We start from the raw sequence: 24,597 nt of genomic DNA on the forward strand, positions 1-24,597 counted from the left end.
ACCCAAAATTGCCTTTTACTATAATTTCTTCATTTCTACACCGATTTCACTTCTGATACTGAAATTCTCTTATGACAATACGGTCAATCACAACTATGCATGGCCCCTGGGGCGCCCCTGGGTCAAACATGCGGCGTGGGGATACGCGTCGGCCTCTGTCGAGCTATTTCTAGTTCTTTAATCTTATCTGTTAAGTAAAGAAAATTATTCGCTAAAGACTAAGACCCTAAGACTTGAAGGCACATCACTAACGAGCTTTAATACCATACATTACTTTTATTTGCTATATCTATAAAGCATGCCGAAAAAACAAGAACATGAATAATGTTTTTCAGCAGAAATATTGCATATGTCAAGCCGTTTGTATAGGTTCCTTCATTACCATACAGCTGGCAAAGTCTGTTTTTCCTGTCTTTTAAGGATGTTAGCTACTGGACCCATTCGTATAGGCGGCTGTACATCTGAACGGTGTATTTAAAATAGACTTTAATCTTATATTAAACGTCTGACATACGTGTATATCAATGTTATATTTGCTATGTGTAATTATTAATAATAATAGTAATAGTAACTAGAAATGGCGCGGCAGAGGCCGACGCGTATCCCCACGCCGCATGTTTGACCCAGGGGTGCACCAGGGTTGGTAATGGGAACATGCATAGTTGCGATTGACCGTATTGTCATAACAGAAGTTTAGTATCAATTAGAAATGAATCGGTGTAGAAATGAAGAAGTTATAGTAAAAGGCAATTTTGGGTGGGTGTGGCCTATGTGGGTGGGGCGCCCCAGGGTTGGTCATGGGGCCATGCATAGTTGAGATTGACCGTATTGTCATAAGAGAAGTTCAGTATCAATTAGAAGTGAATCGGAGTAGAAATCATAGTAAATGAAGAAATCATAGTAAAAGGCAATTTTGGGTGGGTGTGGCCTATGTGGGCGGGGCGCCCCAGGGCTGGTAATGGGCCCATGCATAGATGAGACTGACCGTATTGTCATAAGAGATGTTCAGTATCAATTTGAAGTGAATCGGTGTAGACATGAAGAAGTTAATGCAAAATAACCTAAAAAATGAGTGAAAATCTCTGACCCGGCCCCACCCCAACCCCCATAACTTTTGACCCAGGGGTCAGATCAAAATTCCAAATAGTGCAGGGTCGCACATATCCTCATAGCTACCATGTGTGTAAGTTTCAATGTTCTAGTGCTAATAGTGTAGGAGGAGATAGTGGCCAGGACGGACGGACAGACAGACAGACAGACATACAGACGGCGGAGATAATTACAATATCCCCACGCTTTTCAAAAAGCGTGGGGATAATAACTACAAAATACTTGAATTTTGACATTTCCTAAAAGAAACACTACTGTCGTTTAAATACTTATTATCCACTACTGAATGGGAAGCAAATCGGATATCGACGTTACTGGTCATTTCTGTATTAAGGTAGCGCACCTCTAATGGGCACATATCCAAATATAATCTAATTAATTATTTTCTGAATCAGTATCATTTCACTGAACTACATGCAAATTTGTAGGTAGGCTTTCCATGTTTTTAAAAAAAATATACCGATTTTTTCAAAACCATCCCCACGCTCGGCTTTTGTCCAGTTTATTTTCACCCCTGGGGTATATAAAAGTTCCATAATTCATTCAAATTTCCAAATATGGGCATGCAGTTGGTGTGTACAGATGCTGTAAAGGTGTTTAAAGTTTAAACAAGATGAAATAAGTATTCTTTTACAGACATTTATTTTTTACAAATTTTTATCTATGGAAGAGCGCCATGAAATGTAAGTGATTTCAGCCAAGTAAAAATTGGGTCGGTTAAAAACAAAGTATCATAAAATTCAAAATAGTATCATTTAAGTCATATTTTAAACTTAGTTTTTATAGAAACACTATATACAGCAAAAATACCAAGAACTAGACAGATTTACCGTTTACTTTTTGAAATAAAAATAAAAATGCAACATGCATGGTTCGTATTTTCAACAGTAAATCACCCAATTTCGCCATAACGTTGTTTTAATTTTAATAATTGAAGAATGTGCATAAAAATTGCAACATATTTAACAATAAATATAGCTTATATGCCATATTAAATCAAATTACGTTAGAAAATAAATAAAACGCGTCGCAAAAAAGTATACGTCGTCGGCAGGATTCGAACCTGCGCGGGAATATCCCAAAATATTTCTAGTCTATCGCCTTAACCACTAGGCTACGGCACCTGATAGTAGGCTCTTCAACCTTCGAAGAAATCGCGGGAAATCATTAGAGGTGCGCTACCTTAATGACAATGTACCTCCTGCGCCCGCTCAGAAATCGGAAAAACCCACAGCGCGCGAGCTCTGAATTATATCTGTTATGACTCGCACATATAAAAAAAATATAAAATAAGAAACAGCTAATCGGTATTCCGATGACCAAAATTTAATACGGAAATGCCACTAAATTAAGGTGTGCAACAATATAAACAGAAATCACGGTCATCAGAATTCACGTAGCAATTAATTTAATTCGTAATAGATGACAACGGCAAACTAGTTTGTATTTAATACCCTTCAAACGTGCATCGTTACGTGTTTTCCATACATTTCGGAATGCGGAAGTATTGTGTCCCGGTATTGTGTTGATTTTCTTACACACTAATTTGAGTATAAATCGCATGTATTTTATAAAATAGTCGCACATATAAAACACATTATTGATTGATAGTGTTACCTTTTTGAATCCGGGACTTTATAACAGTCACCGTCAGAGCTTTCTTTGATTACAGTGGTCGACCATCCATATAGTCCGTCTATAGACGGAAATGGCTGCACGTGTTAGCACAATCGTGATACTTCGACTGTCTCCGGAATCCACCGTAAGATTGATTAAAGGGATCTTTTCACGCTTTGGTAAATTGACAAAATTGAAAAAATTTGTTTCAGATTCGCAAATTTTCGTTTTAGTTATGATATTTGTGAGGAAACAGTAATACTGAATATTTACCATGGTCTAATATAGCCATTATATGCATCTTTTGACGATTTTAAAACCTAAAAATTATAAAGCGTTGCAACGCGAAACGATTGAATAATTTGGAGAGTTCTGTTTTTGTCGTTAAGTTTTGTGAACCTACGAAGATTGCTTATATAAGGTATAAAATACTTCAAGTATATGTACTCGGCGGAATAGCTCAGTAGGCTAAAGCGTTTTTACTTCAGGACTCTGGCAGGACTCCAGGGGTCACTGGTTCGAAACCTGGTCCGGGCAATGTTCTTTTCCTTTTTTAAATTTTATTCTTGATTTTTTACTGGAGCTTTTACGATCCAATGTTTACATTTATCGATATAAAGCATTTAATGAATAAGTTAAAAAATGCCAAAAACTGTGAAAAGGCCCCTTTAAAGGCCCTATAAAGGTGACGATCCGTAATTATTTACCGATTTTTAAATATTTTTTTCATATTTTATTTATAAAGGTTATCAAAAAACATTATATATATGCTATTGGACATTACCATAAAAAATGAGCTATACAACTTATTTTGAGCTCAAAATACAGTGTCCTCCAAGTCAATCGTGTTAACAAACAATCAGTTTATTTACATCGCTGTTTACTCGGGAAAGTGAAAGTGAAAGTGACATAGGTAACCAAAAATATATCGTTGATTTTCAACGTTTTCCGGTATCACTCACAAAGTAGGTCTCTTCTAAATGGTTAAAAGTGATCAAATAAGTTACTTTCTGCTGGTAAAAAGTTGTTTAAAATATAATTAAAATTGAATTCTCTTTCGGCTATTTTTAGTATACGTCACCGCTTTGAGGCTACACATCACGTTAGTTGCAATGTTGTAAACATTTCTTCCAATTATGAAACGGGTATATCTTCCATAATTCTTGACAACGTTGCACCTAAGCTGTGTTATAAGCATTTTTTATGCAAGAGTAACTAAAATTCGGTAAAAATAAGACCAGTTTATATGCATTATAATTGGATTTGTTACCTTTATAGGGCCTTAACAAAAATCGTCTGCTGATCCAAAGGCAAAGTTATGGGGAGATAACTAAAATGCTAACCTATGTCAACACCCGGAGTGTGTCCTAGCAATGCTACTCAATTAACTTCTTAGAATCACGAAAGTTGGGACACATTTTGGATTATAGATGCAATTTAATGCTATTTAGTTTGGTATGGACTTTTGTTGTGGGAGGAAGCCGGAGTACTCGGAGAAAACCCCACCTGCCCGGTAGACCGCCAACAAAATTCACATGCTGCCGGGAACGGGAATTTAACCCGGTTTGTCTTAGTGAGAACCAAGATGTATTTGCCTACGCTGTTTAGATAAATATGGTAAAGGTGTGTTTATACTCAATCCAATGCCCATGGAGTCACACTATGAAACGGGCAACTTTTCAGGCACTTTCCCTGCATTTTCTTTTTTCAGATTGTCCTAGCCTAGATCTAGTATCAATTTGAAAATGAATGTCTTATTTATAATATTTTGCAGAGTTTTGCCTGATTGAAATTTTAATACGACGTGTACAAAAGTTCATTAAATATTGTCATTCTAATTATTATTATGTCTATGTAATATACAATTAAGTCATTACGCGAGGACTCGAAATGATGTGAATCGTGACGGTTGTGCTCCCATTGGTTGTACCGCATGTGTTGATTGTGTGTCGTTGTATAACAAGGCACAACAGGCTCTTCAGGCGCTCGTTTTATTTATCCTCTAACAAACCATTTACACGATGCATTTGATTTGTCTTTTAGTTTTAGTATGATTGCTGAGCACCAACAGTTGCCTGCGGATCCATGACTTTCGGTAGGCGAATGGTGTGGGGCCTTAATTTGTATCATTTTAAACCTCGTTTTACTTATTGGTATGTAGTTTACAATTTGATTTTGTCAGAGATAAGAATATAACTCAGCTATGATCTGTCAACTCATTTTAAAAATGAATCACAAAAGTAATTAAAACATACACAATTGACGCTTAGTAAGATTGGGCAAGGTTATTGTCTTGATTTCACATTCATGATATTTTCCACATCCATTGCACTGTCCATGTGAACAAATTTTCCAATTAAAGCATTGAAATGGTACTTGCCTATTGCTCGTATGTTGTTTCTGAAGGAACCTCACACGTGGGTTGGTACATTCTACACGTGCCGACGTCATAGATGTTAACACCAGAAGTAATAGAATGTTGCTGACGTTCAAATATATGAGTGGAACTGTTACTTCACTTCACATCTGGAAACGTGTCTCAATTGGTAGGAACTACCTTGTTATATACAATTGTTCTCTCAACTGAAATCTGCCGTCCACAAGGATTCCGAAGAAGCGGCTACTTTAAGAATCGGGATGTTTCGGATGCCTTAGCGATGATCTGCGACTACCACGTGTCAGATAACAATGCTTCTGCACCCATCTTGAATTCCCAAGTTCATAGGTGGAATTGCAAAATAAGAAATCCGAAAGTTAAATCTAACGTTTTCTTTTGAAACCAAGTTAGCGCTTAAGCCCTGCTATGGCGGCCTATAACTGGTACCGATTATGTGGTATGATACTTTGGTACACTTTAAAGGTAGAAAGCAATGCTATAATATTGTACAAGAAAGATAATTGCAGTTCCAGTTAAAGCATTCACCTTTTGTATCTACATGTTTCTTCTTCTTTAAATGAACATTTATCTATATTTTTTTCCAATTCAATATGCTTTATTTTCCTCGTCAATAGATGTGTGAAGGTCTTGACTAATACAATCAGTATCACCCTTTGCATGCTGAGAAATTTGTCGTCTGCTAAAATGTAGTCTGCTGAATTTCTAAAATAAGCATTTTTTTATTTTTTTTTCAAAGAATACTTTCAGAATAGCACTCAGTTTGGATCCTGATGAGACGCCACGTTTTGTGGCGTCTCATCTGGATCCAAACTGTTTGGAAAGGCCTTCAAAGTTCGGTTCTAGCACTGAAAGAGTTAAACCATGTAATCCCAAAGGCTATGCTTCAGAAATTAACAGTTTATGTTGAACAATAAACGATGGTGAAAATATATCATATATAATTCTTTATATAGAAATAAGCAATCAATTATTTCTGAATAATTTATTTACATGATTTATTAAACAGTAACAATCCATAACTATGAACATCAAATGTAACAAATATGAATTTAATTAAGAATTGAATAGCATTTTTCTGCACTTCATCGGTGTATGAACTGTTGGGAAAATTACGCCTAATTTGCATAAACGCCGACGGCGTTTATGCATAACTTAGGTGTATTTTTTCCGACAGTTCATACACCGATGAAGTGCAGAAAAATGCTATTCAATTCTTATAATTACAACATAAAATGATCTTATAGATGAAATTATTTCGAATAAGGGTCATAAAAGTCCTTTTTTATCTAGCATATGAATCTATTTTCAGTTTCGGTTTCATCTCCGTCAAACGGATATATCGTTGAAGTTCGCGCAAAATTATAATGTCATTTCGCTATTGACCAATAAAAAAACAACGCCATTAAGTTTCGCGCAAAACATAACGTCATTTTGGAAACTTGTTTATGACCAGAAAGTAGCGCCATGAATTTTCATGTTTAAATGTGCATACAAATAGGGCATTCGGTACCCCTCGCAGATAATCATAATCATAAATACTTATCCAATGTTTGACGGAAAGGGCCGAGAATGTGCGATTGACGAATAGGGTTCATTGGAAAATGAAAAACCGGTCACGTGAGCAAATTATCCAATCATAATTCAGTATTCATATGAATGTGAAAGAAGTTGTAATTATGTATAAATATAATTATTTGACACTTTGTTCTAAAATCTATTAACAAACTTAAACACCAGAAAGAACAAAATAGAAAACATTATTTGGTTTGTCATTTTGTTAAATAAATTAATAATGAGACATGTATAGCTTACACTAAAGAACATACAATTAAAAACACTTGGATGTTCATATCACAAGTATTTTCAAGTTTTTGATTAATTCACCAATTAAAAGAACTATTTAAAAAAAGAGACCAAGTAAAATTTAAACAATGATTATCATCTGGAAAAGCGAATGTATGAAAAGGAATGCATGCAAAGTATGTTTTGATTTTAGTTGTCACCTAATGAACTGCTATTCAACCTTTAATAAGGTGGAAACTGTAATTACCGGTAAGTGGTTTGTTGATTACTGAGAAAGAAACAATTATAGAAGAGATAATGACCAAAAACAATGTTAAGGTATGTTGGAGAAAACGTGTTGCATAACAATACAAATTCACAAAAAAATATTGGTGAAAATTACAAAAGAAAAAGCAATGTTTTGTTTATATTGTTTGAAAACATATCATTTTAGAACAAAGACCGGTATGTGTAACAACATACATGGAGGAATTAGAAATACTACGAGTTACGAGAGTTGTGTTAATCAAAATTATACAAATTTACAGCATATGTAACTCCATGTTGGCTTAAAACAATCTTCCTTCATTTATAAAATTATTTTGTTTCACATGCAAATTAAAGGTCGGGGGCATTGAAAAAAAAGTGGTGCTATGGCAGGGTTTGGGTTACAAAAATTGGCAAAAACTGTATATACAATTCACACAGTTTGGTGATCCAGCACCAAATAGGCTACATATACCATGACTCAACTGCTTCCATATTAAGGGTTTCAATAATAATAATGAGCTGCTATATATAATACAACTTGATAAAATACTTGGCAAGCAGATAATCATACTGGTAACTTTAACTTGATTTGCAATAGATAAACAACTTAAAAAACATATCATACATGTTTGCAAATATGTACGCTCAATACCATCCAATATCTGTTTTTCATATCCTGGATTACATGATATATGATGCAAGTATCATATTTTAAAGTTTTGAAACAGTACTTGGATGAACGCTTATTACACAAATTACAAAGTTTGCATCATGTTTGTTTATTTTGTTGTTATCAGTTTTAAGCATAACATGAGGATTTAGGTTTAGCCACTTACGAAGTGATAGAAATCTAAACCAAAAAGGTAGGCAAGCTTACTTACATGTAGATAAAATGATTTAACTTTACTTGTAAGTTGTACCACCTAACAGTTGCTAGTTAAAAACTGATCAAATATTTTTTATAACAAACATCTTAACTAACAACAGATTCAAACAGATTATTAAATTGTTTCTTTTATACGCTAGTCTTATAAAAACTTCAGTTTTAACTAACTTCAATTTAAACAATTGTTGGAACAAAAATTTCAACACATAATGTGTACATGCACACACTTCATGTATAGTTCATCTGTCTGTGTAACTGGAGGTACACTGCGTTAATGTTTGAATGAGCCATGTTCTGGATTAACTGGACTTAATGCATGTGCATAAAGTGTCATACCAGATAAGCCTGCGCAGTCCAAACTCTAAATATTTTAATCAACAAAAACACTTTACGATCTTAGAGAATTTTACATTTAAATGAAGTCTCTTCTTAACAAAAATCCAGTTTAGACGGAAAGTGTCATTCTTGATTAGCCTGTGTGGACTGCTCACTAGGATGACACTAAACGCAAAAAACGCACATGCATTAAGCCAATTTTTCATACAATGCAGCTCGAATGAAAAACACTGTTTAAGCAGTGTTGGCACACAAATTTAACACAACCATTGCTGAGTGAACATCATTGATCATAGAACGATTTGTTGACTTTGCCAAGGTGGGATGTCACTTAATACACATGCATTTAGCCTAGTTATCCAAGAATAAGATTTGAATGATACACACTGAATAGCAGTGATGGGACAAAAATGGTTCAGCAGCTATTGCTGAGTGCATATCAGTGTACGTAAAACGATGTGTTGACTTTAAGAAGGTGGGTACGCGGGTCCCAGGTCCAGATGTCCTCTGAGTGGCCAATGTCGTAGAAGAACGGGGGGTATGAGAACATCACATCTTGGCTGTCCGGTATGAGGACTTCCATAACAAATGACTGAAATAGTTATGTAAGAGCAAATGACTGAATAATAATCATATAAGAGCAAATGACTAAAATAATCATATAAAAGCAAATGACTGAAATTATAATATAAGAACAAATGACTGAAATAATCATATAAGAGCAAATGACTGAAATTATAATATAAGAACAAATGACTGAAATAATCATATAAGAGCAAATGACTGAAATTATAATATAAGAACAAATGACTGAAATAATCATATAAGGGCAAATGACTGAAATTATAATATAAGAACAAATTACTGAAATAATAAAATAAAATAAAATGACTGAAATTATAATATAAGAGCAAATGACTGAAATTATAATATAAGAACAAATGACTGAAATAATAATAAAGTGTAAATGCCTAAAATAACAAGAGCACCGCATAACGGGTGCCAACGCTCGGCTGCGTTCCAAAAATGCGAAAACATTTTTGGGGGGGGGGGGTGGAAGGGGGGGGATTCTTGGGTGCGATGGTTGGACGGTATTTCAAACATAAAATAATAAAAATAAATATTTGTGCTTTTTAACCGTTTCAAAAAAAAAGTTTGGGGGGTGGGGTGGGGTGGGGGGGTATAGTGTGAGGGTGTGGTGGTCATTTGTAAGATGATCTTAAAAAAAAAAAAAAAATTAGGGGAGGGGGTTCGGGTGGGGGGAGGGGGGTGGGGTGGGGAGATTCTTGGGTGCGATGGTTGGACGGTATTTCAAACATAAAATAATAAAAATAAATATTTGTGTTTTTTAACCGTTTCAAAAAAAAAAAATTGGGGGTGGGTGGGGTGGGGGGGGGGGTATAGTGTGAGGGTGTGGTGGTCATTTGTAAGATGATCTTAAAAAAAAAAAAAAAAAAAAAAATAGGGGGGGGGTTTCGGGTGGGGGGAGGGGGGGGGGGGGTGGGGGGATTCTTGAGTGCGAAGGTTGGACGGTATTTCAAACATAAAATAATAAAAATAAATATTTGTGTTTTTTAACCGTTTCAAAAAAAATAATTTGGGGGGGGGGTGTGGGGGGGGGGTATAGTGGGAGGGTGCGGTGGTCATTTGTGAGATGATCATAAAAAAAAAAAAAAAAAAAATGAGGGTGGGAATTCGGGGGGGGGGGGGGAGGGGGGGGGGGGGGAGGGCACGGGGGGTGGTTTGGGTGGAGTCTATTGTGGTATGTCAGGTAAGAGTAGTTTTGTCAAAGTATCAATCAAATCTAATCATAAATAAAGAAGTTATTACAATTTTAGCAAAATTTAATTATTTGACCTTGAGAGTCAAGGTCATTCAAAGGTCAAGGTAAAATTCAACTTGCCAGGTACAGTAACCTCATGATAGCATTAAAGTATTTGAAGTTTGAAAGCAATAGCCTTGATACTTAAGAAGTAAAGTGGATCGAAACACAAAATTTAACCATATATTCAAAGTTACTAAGTCAAAAAAGGGCCATAATTCCGTCAAAATGACAACCAGAGTTATGCAACTTGTCCTTTTACTGTACCCTTATGATAGTTTGCGAGTGTGCCAAGTATGAAAGCAATATCTATGATACTTTAGAGGTAAAGCGGACCAAAACTCAAAACTTAACCAAATTTTCAATTTTCTAAGTATAAAGGACCCATAATTCCGTCCAAATGCCAGTCAAAGTTACATAACTTTGCCTACACAGTCCCCCTATGATAGTTAATAAGTGTTGCAAGAATGAAAGCAATAGCTTTGATACTGTAGGAATAAAGTGGACCTAAACACAAAACTTAACCAAATTTTCACTTTTCTAAGTATAAAAAGGGCACATAATTCTGTCAAAATGCCAGTCAGAATTACATTACTTTGCCTGCACAGTCCCCTTATGATAGTTAGAAAGTGTTGCAAGTATGAAAGCAATACCTTTGAAACTAACGAAATAAAATGGACCTAAACACAAAACTTAACCAAAATTTTCAATTTTCTAAGTATAAAAAGGGCACATAATTCTGTCAAAATGCACGCCAGAGTTATCTAACTTTGCCTGCCCAGTCCCCTCATGATAGTAAGTAAGTGTAACAAGTTCGAATGCAATAGCATTGATACTTTCTGAGAAAAGTGGACCTAAACGCAAAACTTAACCAAAATTTTCAATTTTCTAAGTATAAAAAGGGCACATAATTCTGTCAAAATGCACGCCAGAGTTATCTAACTTTGCCTGCCCAGTCCTCTCATGATAGTAAGTAAGTGTACCAAGTTTGAATGCAATAGCATTGATACTTTCTGAGAAAAGTGGACCTAAACGCAAAACTTAACCGGACGCCGACGCCAACGCCAAGGTGATGACAATAGCTCATAATTTTTTTTCAAAAAATAGATGAGCTAATAAATGAAAGCTTGTCAGATTTTTTTTTTTAAGAGGTCACAGTGACCTTGACCTTTGACCTAGTGACCCTAATATGGGTGAGGCATGTAGAACTCATCAAGGTGCAGCTACATATGAAGTTTCAAAGTTGTAGGTGCAAGCACTTTGATTTTATAGCCAATGTTCAAAACCTTGACAAAATGTTAAGGTAGAGCACGACGCGGACGGCGGACGACACAAGGAGCTGGCTATGACAATACCTCGGGTTTTCTCTGAAAACAGCCGAGCTAATAAAATTAGAACAAATGACTGAATAATAATATAAGAACAAATAACTGAAAAACTAATATGAGAACAAATTACTGCTAACACAAAATAGAACACAAAATAGAATAAATTACTGAAATATTATTTTATGCTTTCTGGTGGTTTATAGAGAAATATCAATGAATTAAAACAGATAAATTCACTGTTTTAAACATTGAAAATTAACAGTGACAAGAGCACTGCATAACGGGTGCCACGCTCGGCTGCGAAAGCTTGTCAGTTTTTTTTGTTTTTTTTTAAGAGGACACAGTGACCTTGACCTTTGACCTAGTGACCCAAAATGGGTGTGGCACGTAGAACTCATCAAGGTGCATCTACATATAAAATTTTAAAGTTGTAGGTGGAAGCACTTTGATTTTAGAGGCAATGTAAAGGTTTTAGCACAACGCCGGCGGACGGCGAGCAGGCTTTGACAATAGCTCGTTTTTTTTCCAAAAACAGCCTCGCTAAAAACTTAACAGTGAAAATTATCAATAATTTTCACTGTTTACTGTGAAATGACGTTATTTTGTTACGAAATGATGTCATTATCCCCTCTAATTTTTTTAGTAAACTCTTTAACAATGTATATAAACTGTGAAAAAAAGCATAAAATAAAAAGAAAATTTGTTGAATTCAGTGGAATATCAATTTTAATTCACTCGTGATCATAGAAAATATATATTAAAATATTCTTTTCTATGATCACTCTTGAATTAAAATCAATAATACATCGAATTCAACAAATATCCTCTTTATAATTTATACCATACTCTAATATGTATTACACCCAGTTTCATACCCCACATTTCTTGACTGGAAATCTTTTTTTCCCCCATATTGGCATTTCAATCTGGAGCGCATTATGCATGATTCCATGTAATACATGTAAAAGCACTGTATAACAGTAGAAGTAGTGTTAAACATTTTCATTTTTCATCAAAGGCCTTAGTAATGTTGAGCCAATGTTAATTCAGTTTGGTGGGTAGAACCAGTGCTTGGTGTCTTAATAAGCAGAAGAATGAAGATGGGTTTAAAGAGTTGTTGCACATTTTATGTGTATATGTTGCCCTTAAAAGCTCAATAACATTATACTGACACTGACCTTTATGAATCTATATATTTAAGTATCTCTTATGCTGAATAGATATCTTTCCGATCTTTTACAATCAGCTTTAATAGATTGAGTCTTGCTCTGGATCTGTATTCCAGTAGCTTCTTAAAAGGGCCTTTTCACAGATTTTGGCATGTTTTGAAGTTTGTCATTAAATGCATTATATTGATAAATGTAAACATTGGATCTAAAAAGCTCCAGTTAAAATCAAGAATAAAATTAAAAAAGGAAAAAAAAGTAGCCCGCAGCAGGGCTCCAACCAGTGACCCCCGAGTCCTGGAGTAAAAACCAATTAGACTGCTCGGCCATCCTGCCAAGTATATATAGGGAACGTATTGTATACTCTATATAAGCAATCTTCGTAGTTTCAGAAAAATTAAACGACAACAATTCTTCAATCGTTTCGCATTACAACGCTTTATGATTTTCAGGATTTTAAATCGTCAAAAGATGCATTTAATGGCTATATTAGACCATGGTAAATGCTCAGTATTACTGTTTCCTCACAAATATCATAACTAAAACGAAAATTTGCGAATCTGAAACAACTTTTTTCAATTTTGTCAATTTACCAAAACGTGAAAAGATCCCTTTCAGTTAAAAGATAACTCAAGTTGAAATATTGCGCAATATTTTTTCTTATCTCAGCCATTTTTTCTTCAAACATAAAATTTCACTTAATTAAATTCTGGTAGCTTCATAAACTTAATAAATTTCTTTACTCTGTGTATTTGTTCTCATATATTTAAAATTAAGTTAACTTCATTTAACTCTTAAAGGAATTTCTTAAAGAGAAATACTAAGCGCCTCATGATTTGTTTTTGACATTTCAAATTTAACTTAAGAAATTTATTCAAGAAATTTCTTAACTTAAGTGAAAACTTAAGAGGCTACTGGAATACGGCCCCTGGGCTTAATGCATGTGAATAAAGCCTGCTCAGTTGGTGCAGACCAATCAGGTACGACACATACAGTTTTTATGGAATTATTTGTTAAAAGAGAGTATCTCTTCAACAAAATTCAAGTCTTAGTAATCTAGTAAGCTGAGGGTTTTGTCCAGGATAGGTCTGTGCAGACTGCACAGGCTTATCTGAAAGGACAATTGAACAAAGCACGGCTGTTTAACACGCTTGCCACCTCCGAGGTGGTGCTCAGGCCCTGATGTTTTGAAATTTAAGAGATAATTTTACAGGGTGATTAGGTTTTATATTTGTTTCAACATATTTTGCATTATTTTAAAAATCGGCCAATGAAGTGCGATTCAGGGATTATGAATTCATTTCTTTTCTTGCCATACAACACAAACATTATCCTGTCTTGAGCAAAGCTGATATTTTTTTACTCTTCAAAAAATGTTTGGTGCTAGCGCACCCAACTCATGCATCCCACCTGGCTACGGGTATGGTATATGAGTTGTAAACGGTTAGTAAACAAGCAAATTCGTAGAATTGATATCCCCCGCAACATATGCTTTGTTTGAGGATGAGTGCAAATCGGACGGATGAACATACTGACAGATGGACGGACGGAGGACAATAATTCAAAACTAAGACAGAGGAAGGTTCTTGAGCCTTCAAAATTTATTTAGGTGAATTAATAAGTCGTGCGTTTTCCACAAAAACATTCAATGTAAACATCCAAGTTGTCGTATATTTACGATGCTAGGAATTCACACTGTAGATTATTGGACGCATTTATATACGACGCTAGGAACTCCACTGTAGATAAATTGGACGCATTTATACGACGCTAGGGCTGAATGGGTTAATGGAGATGCTATAACCTTATAGTAAAAAGCATTTTTAAGATACAAAGGGCCATTACTCCATTATTTACAGATGGTGTACAATGCCATTTGGCGTGCATCATTCTCTTATCCATATATATACTCATACCAAGTTTCAAAGAAATTCGCCAAAGCACTACCAAGATATGGCTCCGGACAAAAAAGTGCCGGACGGATGGACGGACGGCCAGACGGACGGACGGACAACGCCAAAACAATATCCCTCCGCCTCTGGCGGAGGATAATTAGTAGAATACCTGTCAGAATATAAAGCCAAAACAATATCCTTCCGCCTCTGGCGGGGGATATATACCCATACCAAGTTTCAATTTAATCCGTCAAAGCACTTCCAAGATATGGCTCCGGACACAAAAGTGCCTATAGTAAAAAGCATTTTTTTAAGATACAAAGGGCCATAACTCTGGTTTTAACAGATGGCGTACAATGCCATTTGGCATGAATCATCCTCTTATGCATATATATACTCATACGAAGTTTCAATGAAATACGCCAAAGCACTTCCAAGATATGGCTCCAGACATAAAAAATACGGACGGACGCACAGCCCAACGGACAGCCGGACAACGCCAAAGCAATATCCCTCCGCCTCTGGCGGGGGATATATACTTATACCAAGTTTCAATGAAATCCGCCAAAGCACTTCCAAGATATGGCTCCGAACACAAAAGTGCCTATAGTAAAAAGCATTTTTTCAAGATACAAAGGGCCATAACTCTGTTTTTAACAGATGGTATACAATGCCATTTGGCGTGCCTCATCCTCTTATGCATATATATACTCATACCAAGTTTCAATGAAATCCGCCAAAGCACTTCCAAGATATGGCTCCGGACACAAAAGTGCCTATAGTAAAAAGCATTTTTTCAAGATACAAAGGGCCATAACTCTGTTTTTAACAGATGGTGTACAATGCCATTTGGCGTGCATCATCCTCTTATGCATATATATACTCATACTAAGTTTCAATGAAATCCGCCAAAGCACTTTCAAGATATGGCTCCGGACACAAAAGTGCCTATAGTAAAAAGCATTTTTTCAAGATACAAAGGGCCATAACTCTGTTTTTAACAGATGGTGTACAATGCCATTTGGCGTGCATCATCCTCTTATGCATATATATACTCATACAAATTTCAATGAAATCCGCCAAAGCACTACCAAGATATGGCTCCGGACAAAAAAGTGCCGGACGGATGGACGGACGGCCAGACGGACGGACGGACAACGCCAAAACAATATCCCTCCGCCTCTGGTGGAGGATAATTAGTAGAATACCTGTCAGAATATAAAGCTATACGTCTAGCTCTCCACATAATATCTAGCTATACCTGTTTAACTTTCCGCAGAATATCTAGCTAAACCTATCTAACTCTCCACATACCCAGCTATATCTGCTAGCTCTCAACATAATATCTAGCTAAAACTTTCTAGCTCTCCACATAATATCTAGCTAAACCTATCTAGCTCTCCAGATAATATCCTGCTTTAATTGCTACCTCTTCACAGCATATCTAGCTATTACCTGTCTAGCTCTCCACAGAATATCTAGCTGCAGAATAAAGAGTGCAAACATGAGGGCCACGCACAGCATGGACAGAAAGCGTAGAATGAACTCATTGCGAGAGCACCTGAAAACACAGCAAGGTTATACATAATCCTAGCTTTGGGACACATGGCTTTAGGTGTGTGCATAAAGTTTCGTTCCTGTACAGTCTCATAAGGGACAACACTTTCCAATTTTAATTGTATTATTTTTGTTTAACCCTTTGCATGCTGGGAAATTTGTAGTCTGCTAAAATGTCTTCTGCTGAATTTCTAAAATTAGCATTTTCTTTGATTTTTTTCAAAGAATACTATCAGAATAGCAAACAGTTTGGATCCTGATGAGACGCCATGTTCTGCGGCGTCTCATCTGGATCCAAACTGTTTGCAAAGGTCTTCAAAATTCGGTTCCAGCACTCAAAGTGTTAAAGGAAGTCTCTAAGCCAAAATCCAAGAACAGTGTTGTCGCTGATTAGCAGGGCAACAAATAAGATTCCGTGTCAATTAGTCAGCACTACCAGCTATTTTTAAGCAATTAGTTTAATCGCTTAAAATATTTTCAATCATTGTTTTTTTATTTCCTAAAAAAACACTATATTTCAGGATGAGATGAGATTTTTATTTTGGGCTTTGTTAATGTTCAGTATTCTTATTCAAATTAACAAAGTCATAATAAATATAGGATCTGGCACGAGTTGTCATATCATACCATATTTTATTAAACGAGTTCAGAAATTACCTGGACGAGTTTAATAAAATATGGTATCAATTATTATGACATCGAGTGTCAGATCTTTTTTATCACATGCTTTTAAATGAGCAAATTAAATTAATATTTACGCAAACATAATGATAAATCTCGAATATTGTTAACATTTCCTGACGTCATTTGGAATGCCTCGGCTTTTACAAAGCAAAATAACAAAATGCGATTGGTCAATAAACAAAAACTAAGCCAATGAAAACGCTTAAAAATGTTGTATTACACATGTGTAATATAAACAAGAGGGCCAAGATGGCCCTAGTTTGCTCACCTGAGAGGAGTCAGTTCATTCAATCTTTACCAAACAACACTTTCCAATTTTAATTGTATTATTTTTGTTTAACCCTTTGCATGCTGGGAAATTTGTAGTCTGCTAAAATGTCTTCTGCTGAATTTCTAAAATTAGCATTTTCTTTGATTTTTTTCAAAGAATGCTATCAGAATAGCAAACAGTTTGGATCCTGATGAGACGCCATGTTCTGCGGCGTCTCATCTGGATCCAAACTGTTTGCAAAGGTCTTCAAAATTCAGTTCCAGCACTCAAAGTGTTAAAGGAAGTCTCTAAGCCAAAATCCAAGAACAGTGTTGTCACTGATTAGCAGGGCAACAAATAAGATTCCGTGTCAATTAGTCAGCACTACCAGCTATTTTTAAGCAATTAGTTTAATCGCTTAAAATATTTTCAATCATTGTTTTTTTATTTCCTAAAAAAACACTATATTTCAGGATGAGATGAGATTTTTATTTTGGGCTTTGTTAATGTTCAGTATTCTTATTCAAATTAACAAAGTCATAATAAATATAGGATCTGGCACGAGTTGTCATATCATACCATATTTTATTAATCGAGTTCAGAAATTTCCTGGACGAGTTTAATAAAATATGGTTTCAATTATTATGACAATGAATTTTATCACATGCTTTTAAATGAGCAAACTAAATTAATATTTACGCAAACATAATGATAAATCTCGAATATTGTTAACATTTCCTGACGTCATTTGGAATGCTTCGGCTTTTACAAAGCAAAATAACAAAATGCGATTGGTCAATAAACAAAAACTAAGCCAATGAAAACGCTTAAAAATGTTGTATTACACATGTGTAATATAAACAAGAGGGCCAAGATGGCCCTAGTTCGCTCACCTGAGAGGAGTCAGTTCATTCAATCTTTACCAAACAACAAACTTGACATAGATATTGTCCAGACAAACATCCTGGTCAAGTTTCATCATTATTGAACCAAAACTCTGGCATATGGAGTGATTTTGTTTTTGTAAGATTTTACCTGGAGGCCTATATTTTGAGTTGATCCCCCTTACCAAACATCAAACTTTGCTTACAAAAATATATATTATGATCAAGATTCACAAAATCTGAAACAAAATTGTGACCTCTAGAGTGTTTTACAAGGATTTTGTATAATATATTGAAAATTTGGACAATCTAAGCGCAATAATTATGGCATTAATTATGTGATATGTTACTTCTATAGTGTTCACAAGCTTTTATATAAATATATGAAAACTGCCACCCCCCCCCCCCCGCCGGCCATGTTATTCAACTGACCGGAACCATTTTCAAACTCAACTCTCATATCAAAGAAACAAATTTTCTGACCAAATTTCATGAAAATTGGACCAAAATGTGACTTCTAGAGTGTTCACATGTTTTCACTATGTACATATAGAGAAAAATGCCCCGCCCACTGGCGGCCATGTTTTTTCACTGATCTTGACCATTTTCCAACTCGTCCTAGATATCAATAAAACCAATGTTTTGACCAACTTTCATGATGATTGGGCAAAAATTTTGACTTCTAGAGTGTTTACAAGGTTTCTCTATAGCCAAATAAGGAAAACTGCCCCGCCCACTGGCGGCCATGTTTTTCAACGTACCGGAACCACTTTTGAACTCAACCAACATATTATTAAGACAAACATTTTGACAAAGTAACATTGGGCATGAATTGTGACTTCTACAGTGTTTACAAGTTTTTTCTTTTTTTTTGACCTAATGACCTAGTTTTTGACCTGGCACGACCCAGTTTCGAACTCGACCGAGATTTTATTGGGACAAAGCTTCTGACCAAGTTTCATGAAGATCGGAAAATAAATGTGGCCTCTAGAGTGTTTACGAACAAATGTGGACGGACAGACGGACAGACAGACGACGGACAAAGACCGGTCACAAAAGCTCACCTGAGCAATCAGGTGAGCTAAAAAATATGTAATGGTTGTATTACATTGGAAACAGGGTATAGCATGTGATAAATTCATATTGTCAATGACTGTTGTAACTATTATTAAATTGTCTATGGACAAACCATGGATGATGGTGAGTTATTTTGTTTCCAACCCAATCCATCACAGAATCACAGCGTTGTTTTGAGACAAAAATTTTCAGAAGCTGACACTGTGTGCACTTTTAAATCTGAGAATATATTCTTCACAACGTGCTTTCCCGACAGCATGGTTCTCGAAATGAATTGAAATATGGGGAACGAAAGCCATTAAGGAGTTTCCTATCTCATTTGCGTTAAGCAGCCACATATTCCAAAACTTTTTAGGTTGATTTACACTAATTCCATTTCCCGATAGGCAGTGAATGGCAAGGAAATGCTCGACCGTATTTCTTTGAGAAGGCATACATGCAATAATTGTTCTGCCTAAAAATTTTCCAGATATTTGACCATATGTCAGGAAACATACGCATATTATTTTATTTCAGTCTGTTAAATTTTACAGTCACCTTATGGCAGGAAACATACACATATTATTTCATTTCAGTCTTTCATGCATGCTTAACTCTTTACCACTTAGATATGTATTTTGACGTATTTGAAGTCCCTTAGAAAGATAAATTTAATTTTAGACTTTTCTTACTTACGATTCATTTAAGTTTTAAATGCTCATTTACAAGACTAAAGATACTGATGAGCAGTAAACAACATAAAACCTGAACAGACTGCGAGTTACTCATAGGCTGTTCTGGTTATATAGACCAGTTGAATGTTATTGTTTACAATCAGGATTTTCCGCGCATGCGCACTGACTGGTTGGCAAAAACTGGTTACAGCAACGTTAAACATGTATTAAGGGCTTTTATTTAGTCAATATATCGATAAAAGGTCCGAAATAAACATTAAAACTCTTAAAAAGTGCAAATATATCATATTTAGTATCAATACATGTATATTCATAAATATAATTTCCTCTTCATACAAATATGTAGTAGTTATTTGCATCAGAGTTAATGTGGTTGGAAGACTAAATACTGACAATTCCACAAAAAAACCCATTAAATTAGCCGTATTCTTTCAGATAGTAAGACTTTAATAAATGATATTTCAAAAATAATAAAACATATATTAATTTGATTTTTATTGTAGGTGGTGTCACCGTGTGGATAGTGTTATTTTTAATAAGCGATCGAAAGTGTAAGAGGTGCAATAATCAAAGCCCGAAAGCAGAATATATTACAATTTTTAAATGTTGTAATTTTCATTTCCATTGAATGAATTTTCATTTCGTTCATATTGAATGGCAATATTTATTAATTTTAGCATACACCTGGTAAAAAACCTGCATTTTATGCAAATTGAACTGTCTTTGCATGTATATTGAAATTTCTTTACTAGTGATTAGGAGTGATACTTATCTAGCATTTTCTGATAAATAAATATATAAATTTAATTTATGTAAAGCAAGTATTTTTTCCATATTGTGATTGCTTGTTTTCATTCTGTGTCGTATGATGCAGTAACGTACAATCCATACACGTTATAGCGGAGTTATTGCCAGTACCCGTTAAATACGTTAATGGTGTAACAGTAGAATTAGACAATATTTTTAATTTATAGTTATTAAACACTCTTTTATTATGATTAAACTGGCAAATATATATACACTAGTTCCAGGTAATCCATTTCCGATGAATGTCTCCTTTTTTAATGTTAAAATATTTCATTGAAGAAACTGTTCAGTATTTTGGCTTAAAAATTTGGCTTAAATGACTGCTCAATATGCCAAGAGTTGAAATGGACGTATCATAAATTGTGTTTATTGACCAGACACTAGTCTGCAACATGTGGTTTATGCAGGGACCAAGTAAACGTCTATGGGTTTATGACACCATGTTTTCTTTGTAATTGTCTGGACAGTATCTGATCATAACGAGATAATCGGTTTGTTAGGAAAAAAGGTGCAATTAAACACCGGAATAAAAATGCTGCAACACAGTGTGAAAATTTGTGTGAACAATTAATTGAAAACAATTACATTAATTAAGATAATTTATTTAATGTGTAACAAGGTAAGTTTTTTTCAGATGTATAACTGTTCAAATCAGTTACTATATGTTGCATACATAAAATCGATCTATTTGTTTTTTGTTTTCATCCTTAATGGTTTTTCGTTCATTAAATTTAATTTATTCTGAAAGAATTTCAATTTCTGAGAATGTTTTAACTAAAAAAGGTCGCGAAGGAGTTCCAAGCTATAGAGAGATTTTTGTGGTAACCACATACCGAGCTCTTAGAATGTGTTTCTAGCCTGAGTTCGTTGTTGGTAAAAACAAATAATAACAACAATACACTCGTTCCAAAAAGCATTTCCTTGCATGCTTATATTTAATTCAGACCTAGTTAGAAAAATTATATTTGAAATTGTGCAAGATTATCAATAAAAACGATGATTGTGTCAACCTTCTCTACATGTACATGTATATGCACTTAAATGAATTCCACCACTTTTTGCCAACCAGTGGGCGGAGTCTAAACTTTGCAAGTTTGTTTGACTTCACTCGTCAACTGGTCTATGCTGTTTGCACATGGCCATTCTCACTTGGCTCTTGAGTGGGAAAGGAATAACAGAAACCGCTTACTTTTTAAATCAAATTTGGCAGAAAATGGCAAAAATTGCACATCACACATCTTTAAAAACATAAGCCAATGGTCGTGCTATGTGAACTGCTCTTATTAATTAATTTATAGTGCAACCATTCATAAAGTGAATTTAGAATAAACAGTATTAAAACTCATATTACAAAGTGCTTAAGAAATTGTAACGCTGTATAATACAAAAAATGCATATATTTTGGGAGATTTTGATAAGATTTTTGGGGAAAATGTAATTTTTTGCAATTGGGAAACAGCCTTTCAGTTCTACATGCTGAGACTTCACAGTTAAACTGAAGAATAGTCGGACAAAAAAGTGCCATGATTTCTAAATTAGAAATAACATGACGCATCAGGCTATCTTTTTTATTGTTTAAAATTTAAATAAATGCGGCTTTGGAATGCTCACATTAAAAATGTATGGTTATGAGAATCTCTACGCACACTATTGTATGTTTATTTTTGGTTGAAATTACTGCTTTTGCTTTACATTAAATTTATTGTGGATATCTTTCAGTATAATGTGTCCTTATAAGGTTACAATATACTAAATAATTTTGGAGTGCAATGCTATAGGTCATAATACACCAAATAGTTTCCCTATATAATTCAATGTAAAAGCGACAACTTTGAGCGAAAATAAATGCAACATTTTGCACATAGAGACCCCCATAACCATACCTTTTCTTAAAGGCCATTCTAAGCGGAATCGATTTATGCAATAAAAAAGATATGTCATGTACAAAGCAAGAAAGAACTTGACACAAATCAAAATCAACTGTTTTTGCAACTTTTTTTTCAGCCGTTTCTTAGTGAAATGTAACCTTTTCTACTGCAATGGTTTACTGTAGTCTTCAAGTGTATCATATTTCAGGGATTCAGTTGTGAACACCTATTCATGCCCTACCATTATCTCCGCAAGATCACACCCCAATAATGGTACAAAGTGTCAAACATGCCTTCCTGTCAACTACGATATTTTTTTAGAGAGTACAGCCCTACATGAAGCGATCATTTAGTGTATTGTAACCTATAAGACAACGTTGACTGTTAACATCGCGAAAAATAAGCACTTCTCGATACTTATAAACCTATTTTCTATGTGCATGCCAATTTTCAGACCGATCTTTCACGTAGAAATGCTTGAAAATGCATTTTATTATAACGCCTGATAAGCCATGTGGCTTTCGCGTTCGGAGCTTTGATTTATAACGGGCGTTCAGGCGCAAAACGATTACCCTAAATAATTACAATCGGTCAAAATACTGGAATATTGTTACAAGCTATGTAGAAAAAGAAGTAAACAACTATTAAAACGTGTTCATGAGCTCTTTCAGCACAAATTGTTGCGATTTGAGATGCTCAAGACGAGTTTTTGTACGTTTTTTTTCTTATTTTCCTCTGAAAACGTATTTTTTTCTTAAAAACTCACGATGCTCCTTAAATTCGCGAAACAAACGCATTAATTCCGTGAAATTTGCCAAAACGCGTCATATCCCATTAAAAAAATGATGATTTTCTGTAAATACAGCTCCTTTGTGACTAGGCCTGGTTTTGCGTTTAGGTCATAATACACCAAATAGTTTCCCTATATAATTCAATGTAAAAGCGACAACTTTGAGCGAAAATAACTGCAACATTTTGCACATAGACACCCCCATAACCATACCTTTTCTTAAAGGCCATTCTAAGCGGAATCGATTTATGCAATAAAAAAGATATGTCATGTACAAAGCAAGAAAGAACTTGACACAAATCAAAATCGACTGTTTTTGCAACTTTTTTTTCGGCCGTTTCTTAGTGAAATGTAACCTTTTCTACTGCAATGGTTTACTGTAGTCTTCAAGTGTATCATATTTCAGGGATTCAGTTGTGAACACCTATTCATGCCCTACCATTATCTCCGCAAGATCACACCCCAATAATGGTACAAAGTGTCAAACATGCCTTCCTGTCAACTATGATATTTTTTTAGAGAGTACAGCCCTACATGAAGCGATCATTTAGTGTATTGTAATCTATACTCTCTAAAAACATGAACATCATTTATAAGAAAACACAATTCTCTGTAAGGGCACGACTTTATTTTAGAATGTTTCTTTGTGCATGTGGTAGGGTAAACATTGTAACAACAATGATTGTTGTTTAACAGAAATGCACTCTTGCTTGAAGGATGGAGACTACATGATACTTAGACAGATGGCCGACAACCCATATCCACAGTTACAAAGCCGGTAAATAGATGGCCGTAAAACAGTGACCGTTGATTAGCTTCGAGTTCTATCTTGCATAACGCATGACCTATCTTTTCTATTGTTTAATCATTGCGACTTGAAATGCCGTATGGTTATGAGGGTCTCTATGAGCAAAAGTTTGACTTTATTTTTTGTTGAAGTTATTGCTTTACATTGAATTTGTGTAGGAAATCTTTAAGCATAGTGTGACCTAAAATATAGAAACAGGTTTTTATCATTATGTTATTGTTCCTCTTCGTCTATTGCAATATTGCCAAAGTATCGACCGGTAAGTACACCTGATCATTAAACCAGAAACGTTAACATGAATTGGTACAAACCTTTTCATAAGTAATTTGTGGGCTTGCTGGTCACTTGATTCTGTTCCATCGTCTTCTTCCTTCATGATTTTGTCGTCATATTTTAGCTGTCAAATGTTGACATAAAAATGGCACATTTTAGAGTACTCGCCCTTTGTTTTGGAACAAAGCAGAGCATATCCAAACGGTGTATTGCTTATCGAACACACGACATTTCGTACGACTTGTGTTTCGCATCCGTGACTGTTGTTTCATATTTTATTTAAGTTATCCGTAAGGGAGATTGTATCCCCTTTTG

The 24,597-nt window shown here is 35.0% G+C and overlaps 1 protein-coding gene and 1 long non-coding RNA gene across 2 annotated transcripts; one reads left to right on the forward strand and one right to left on the reverse strand.

Moving 5' to 3' along the window:
* The first annotated feature begins 4,296 nt into the window (after positions 1-4,296).
* On the forward strand, positions 4,297-5,868 carry LOC127851730 (uncharacterized). Its single transcript, XR_008035911.1, has 3 exons — positions 4,297-4,344; positions 4,771-4,822; positions 5,134-5,868. It is a non-coding gene; the product is annotated as an uncharacterized LOC127851730 (long non-coding RNA).
* Positions 5,869-6,275: 407 nt separating this feature from the next.
* Positions 6,276-24,468, reverse strand: LOC127850419 (uncharacterized). Its single transcript, XM_052383445.1, has 3 exons — positions 24,321-24,468; positions 16,066-16,171; positions 6,276-8,991 (listed from the first exon to the last, which is right to left on the reverse strand). The coding sequence occupies exons 1-3, from the start codon at positions 24,383-24,385 to the stop codon at positions 8,839-8,841; spliced, it is 324 nt and encodes a 107-aa protein (XP_052239405.1). The 5' UTR covers positions 24,386-24,468; the 3' UTR covers positions 6,276-8,838.
* Between the last annotated feature and the right edge of the window lie 129 nt (positions 24,469-24,597).

Source organism: Dreissena polymorpha, chromosome 11 (assembly GCF_020536995.1).
Source record: "Dreissena polymorpha isolate Duluth1 chromosome 11, UMN_Dpol_1.0, whole genome shotgun sequence".
NCBI lineage: Eukaryota > Metazoa > Mollusca > Bivalvia > Myida > Dreissenidae > Dreissena > Dreissena polymorpha.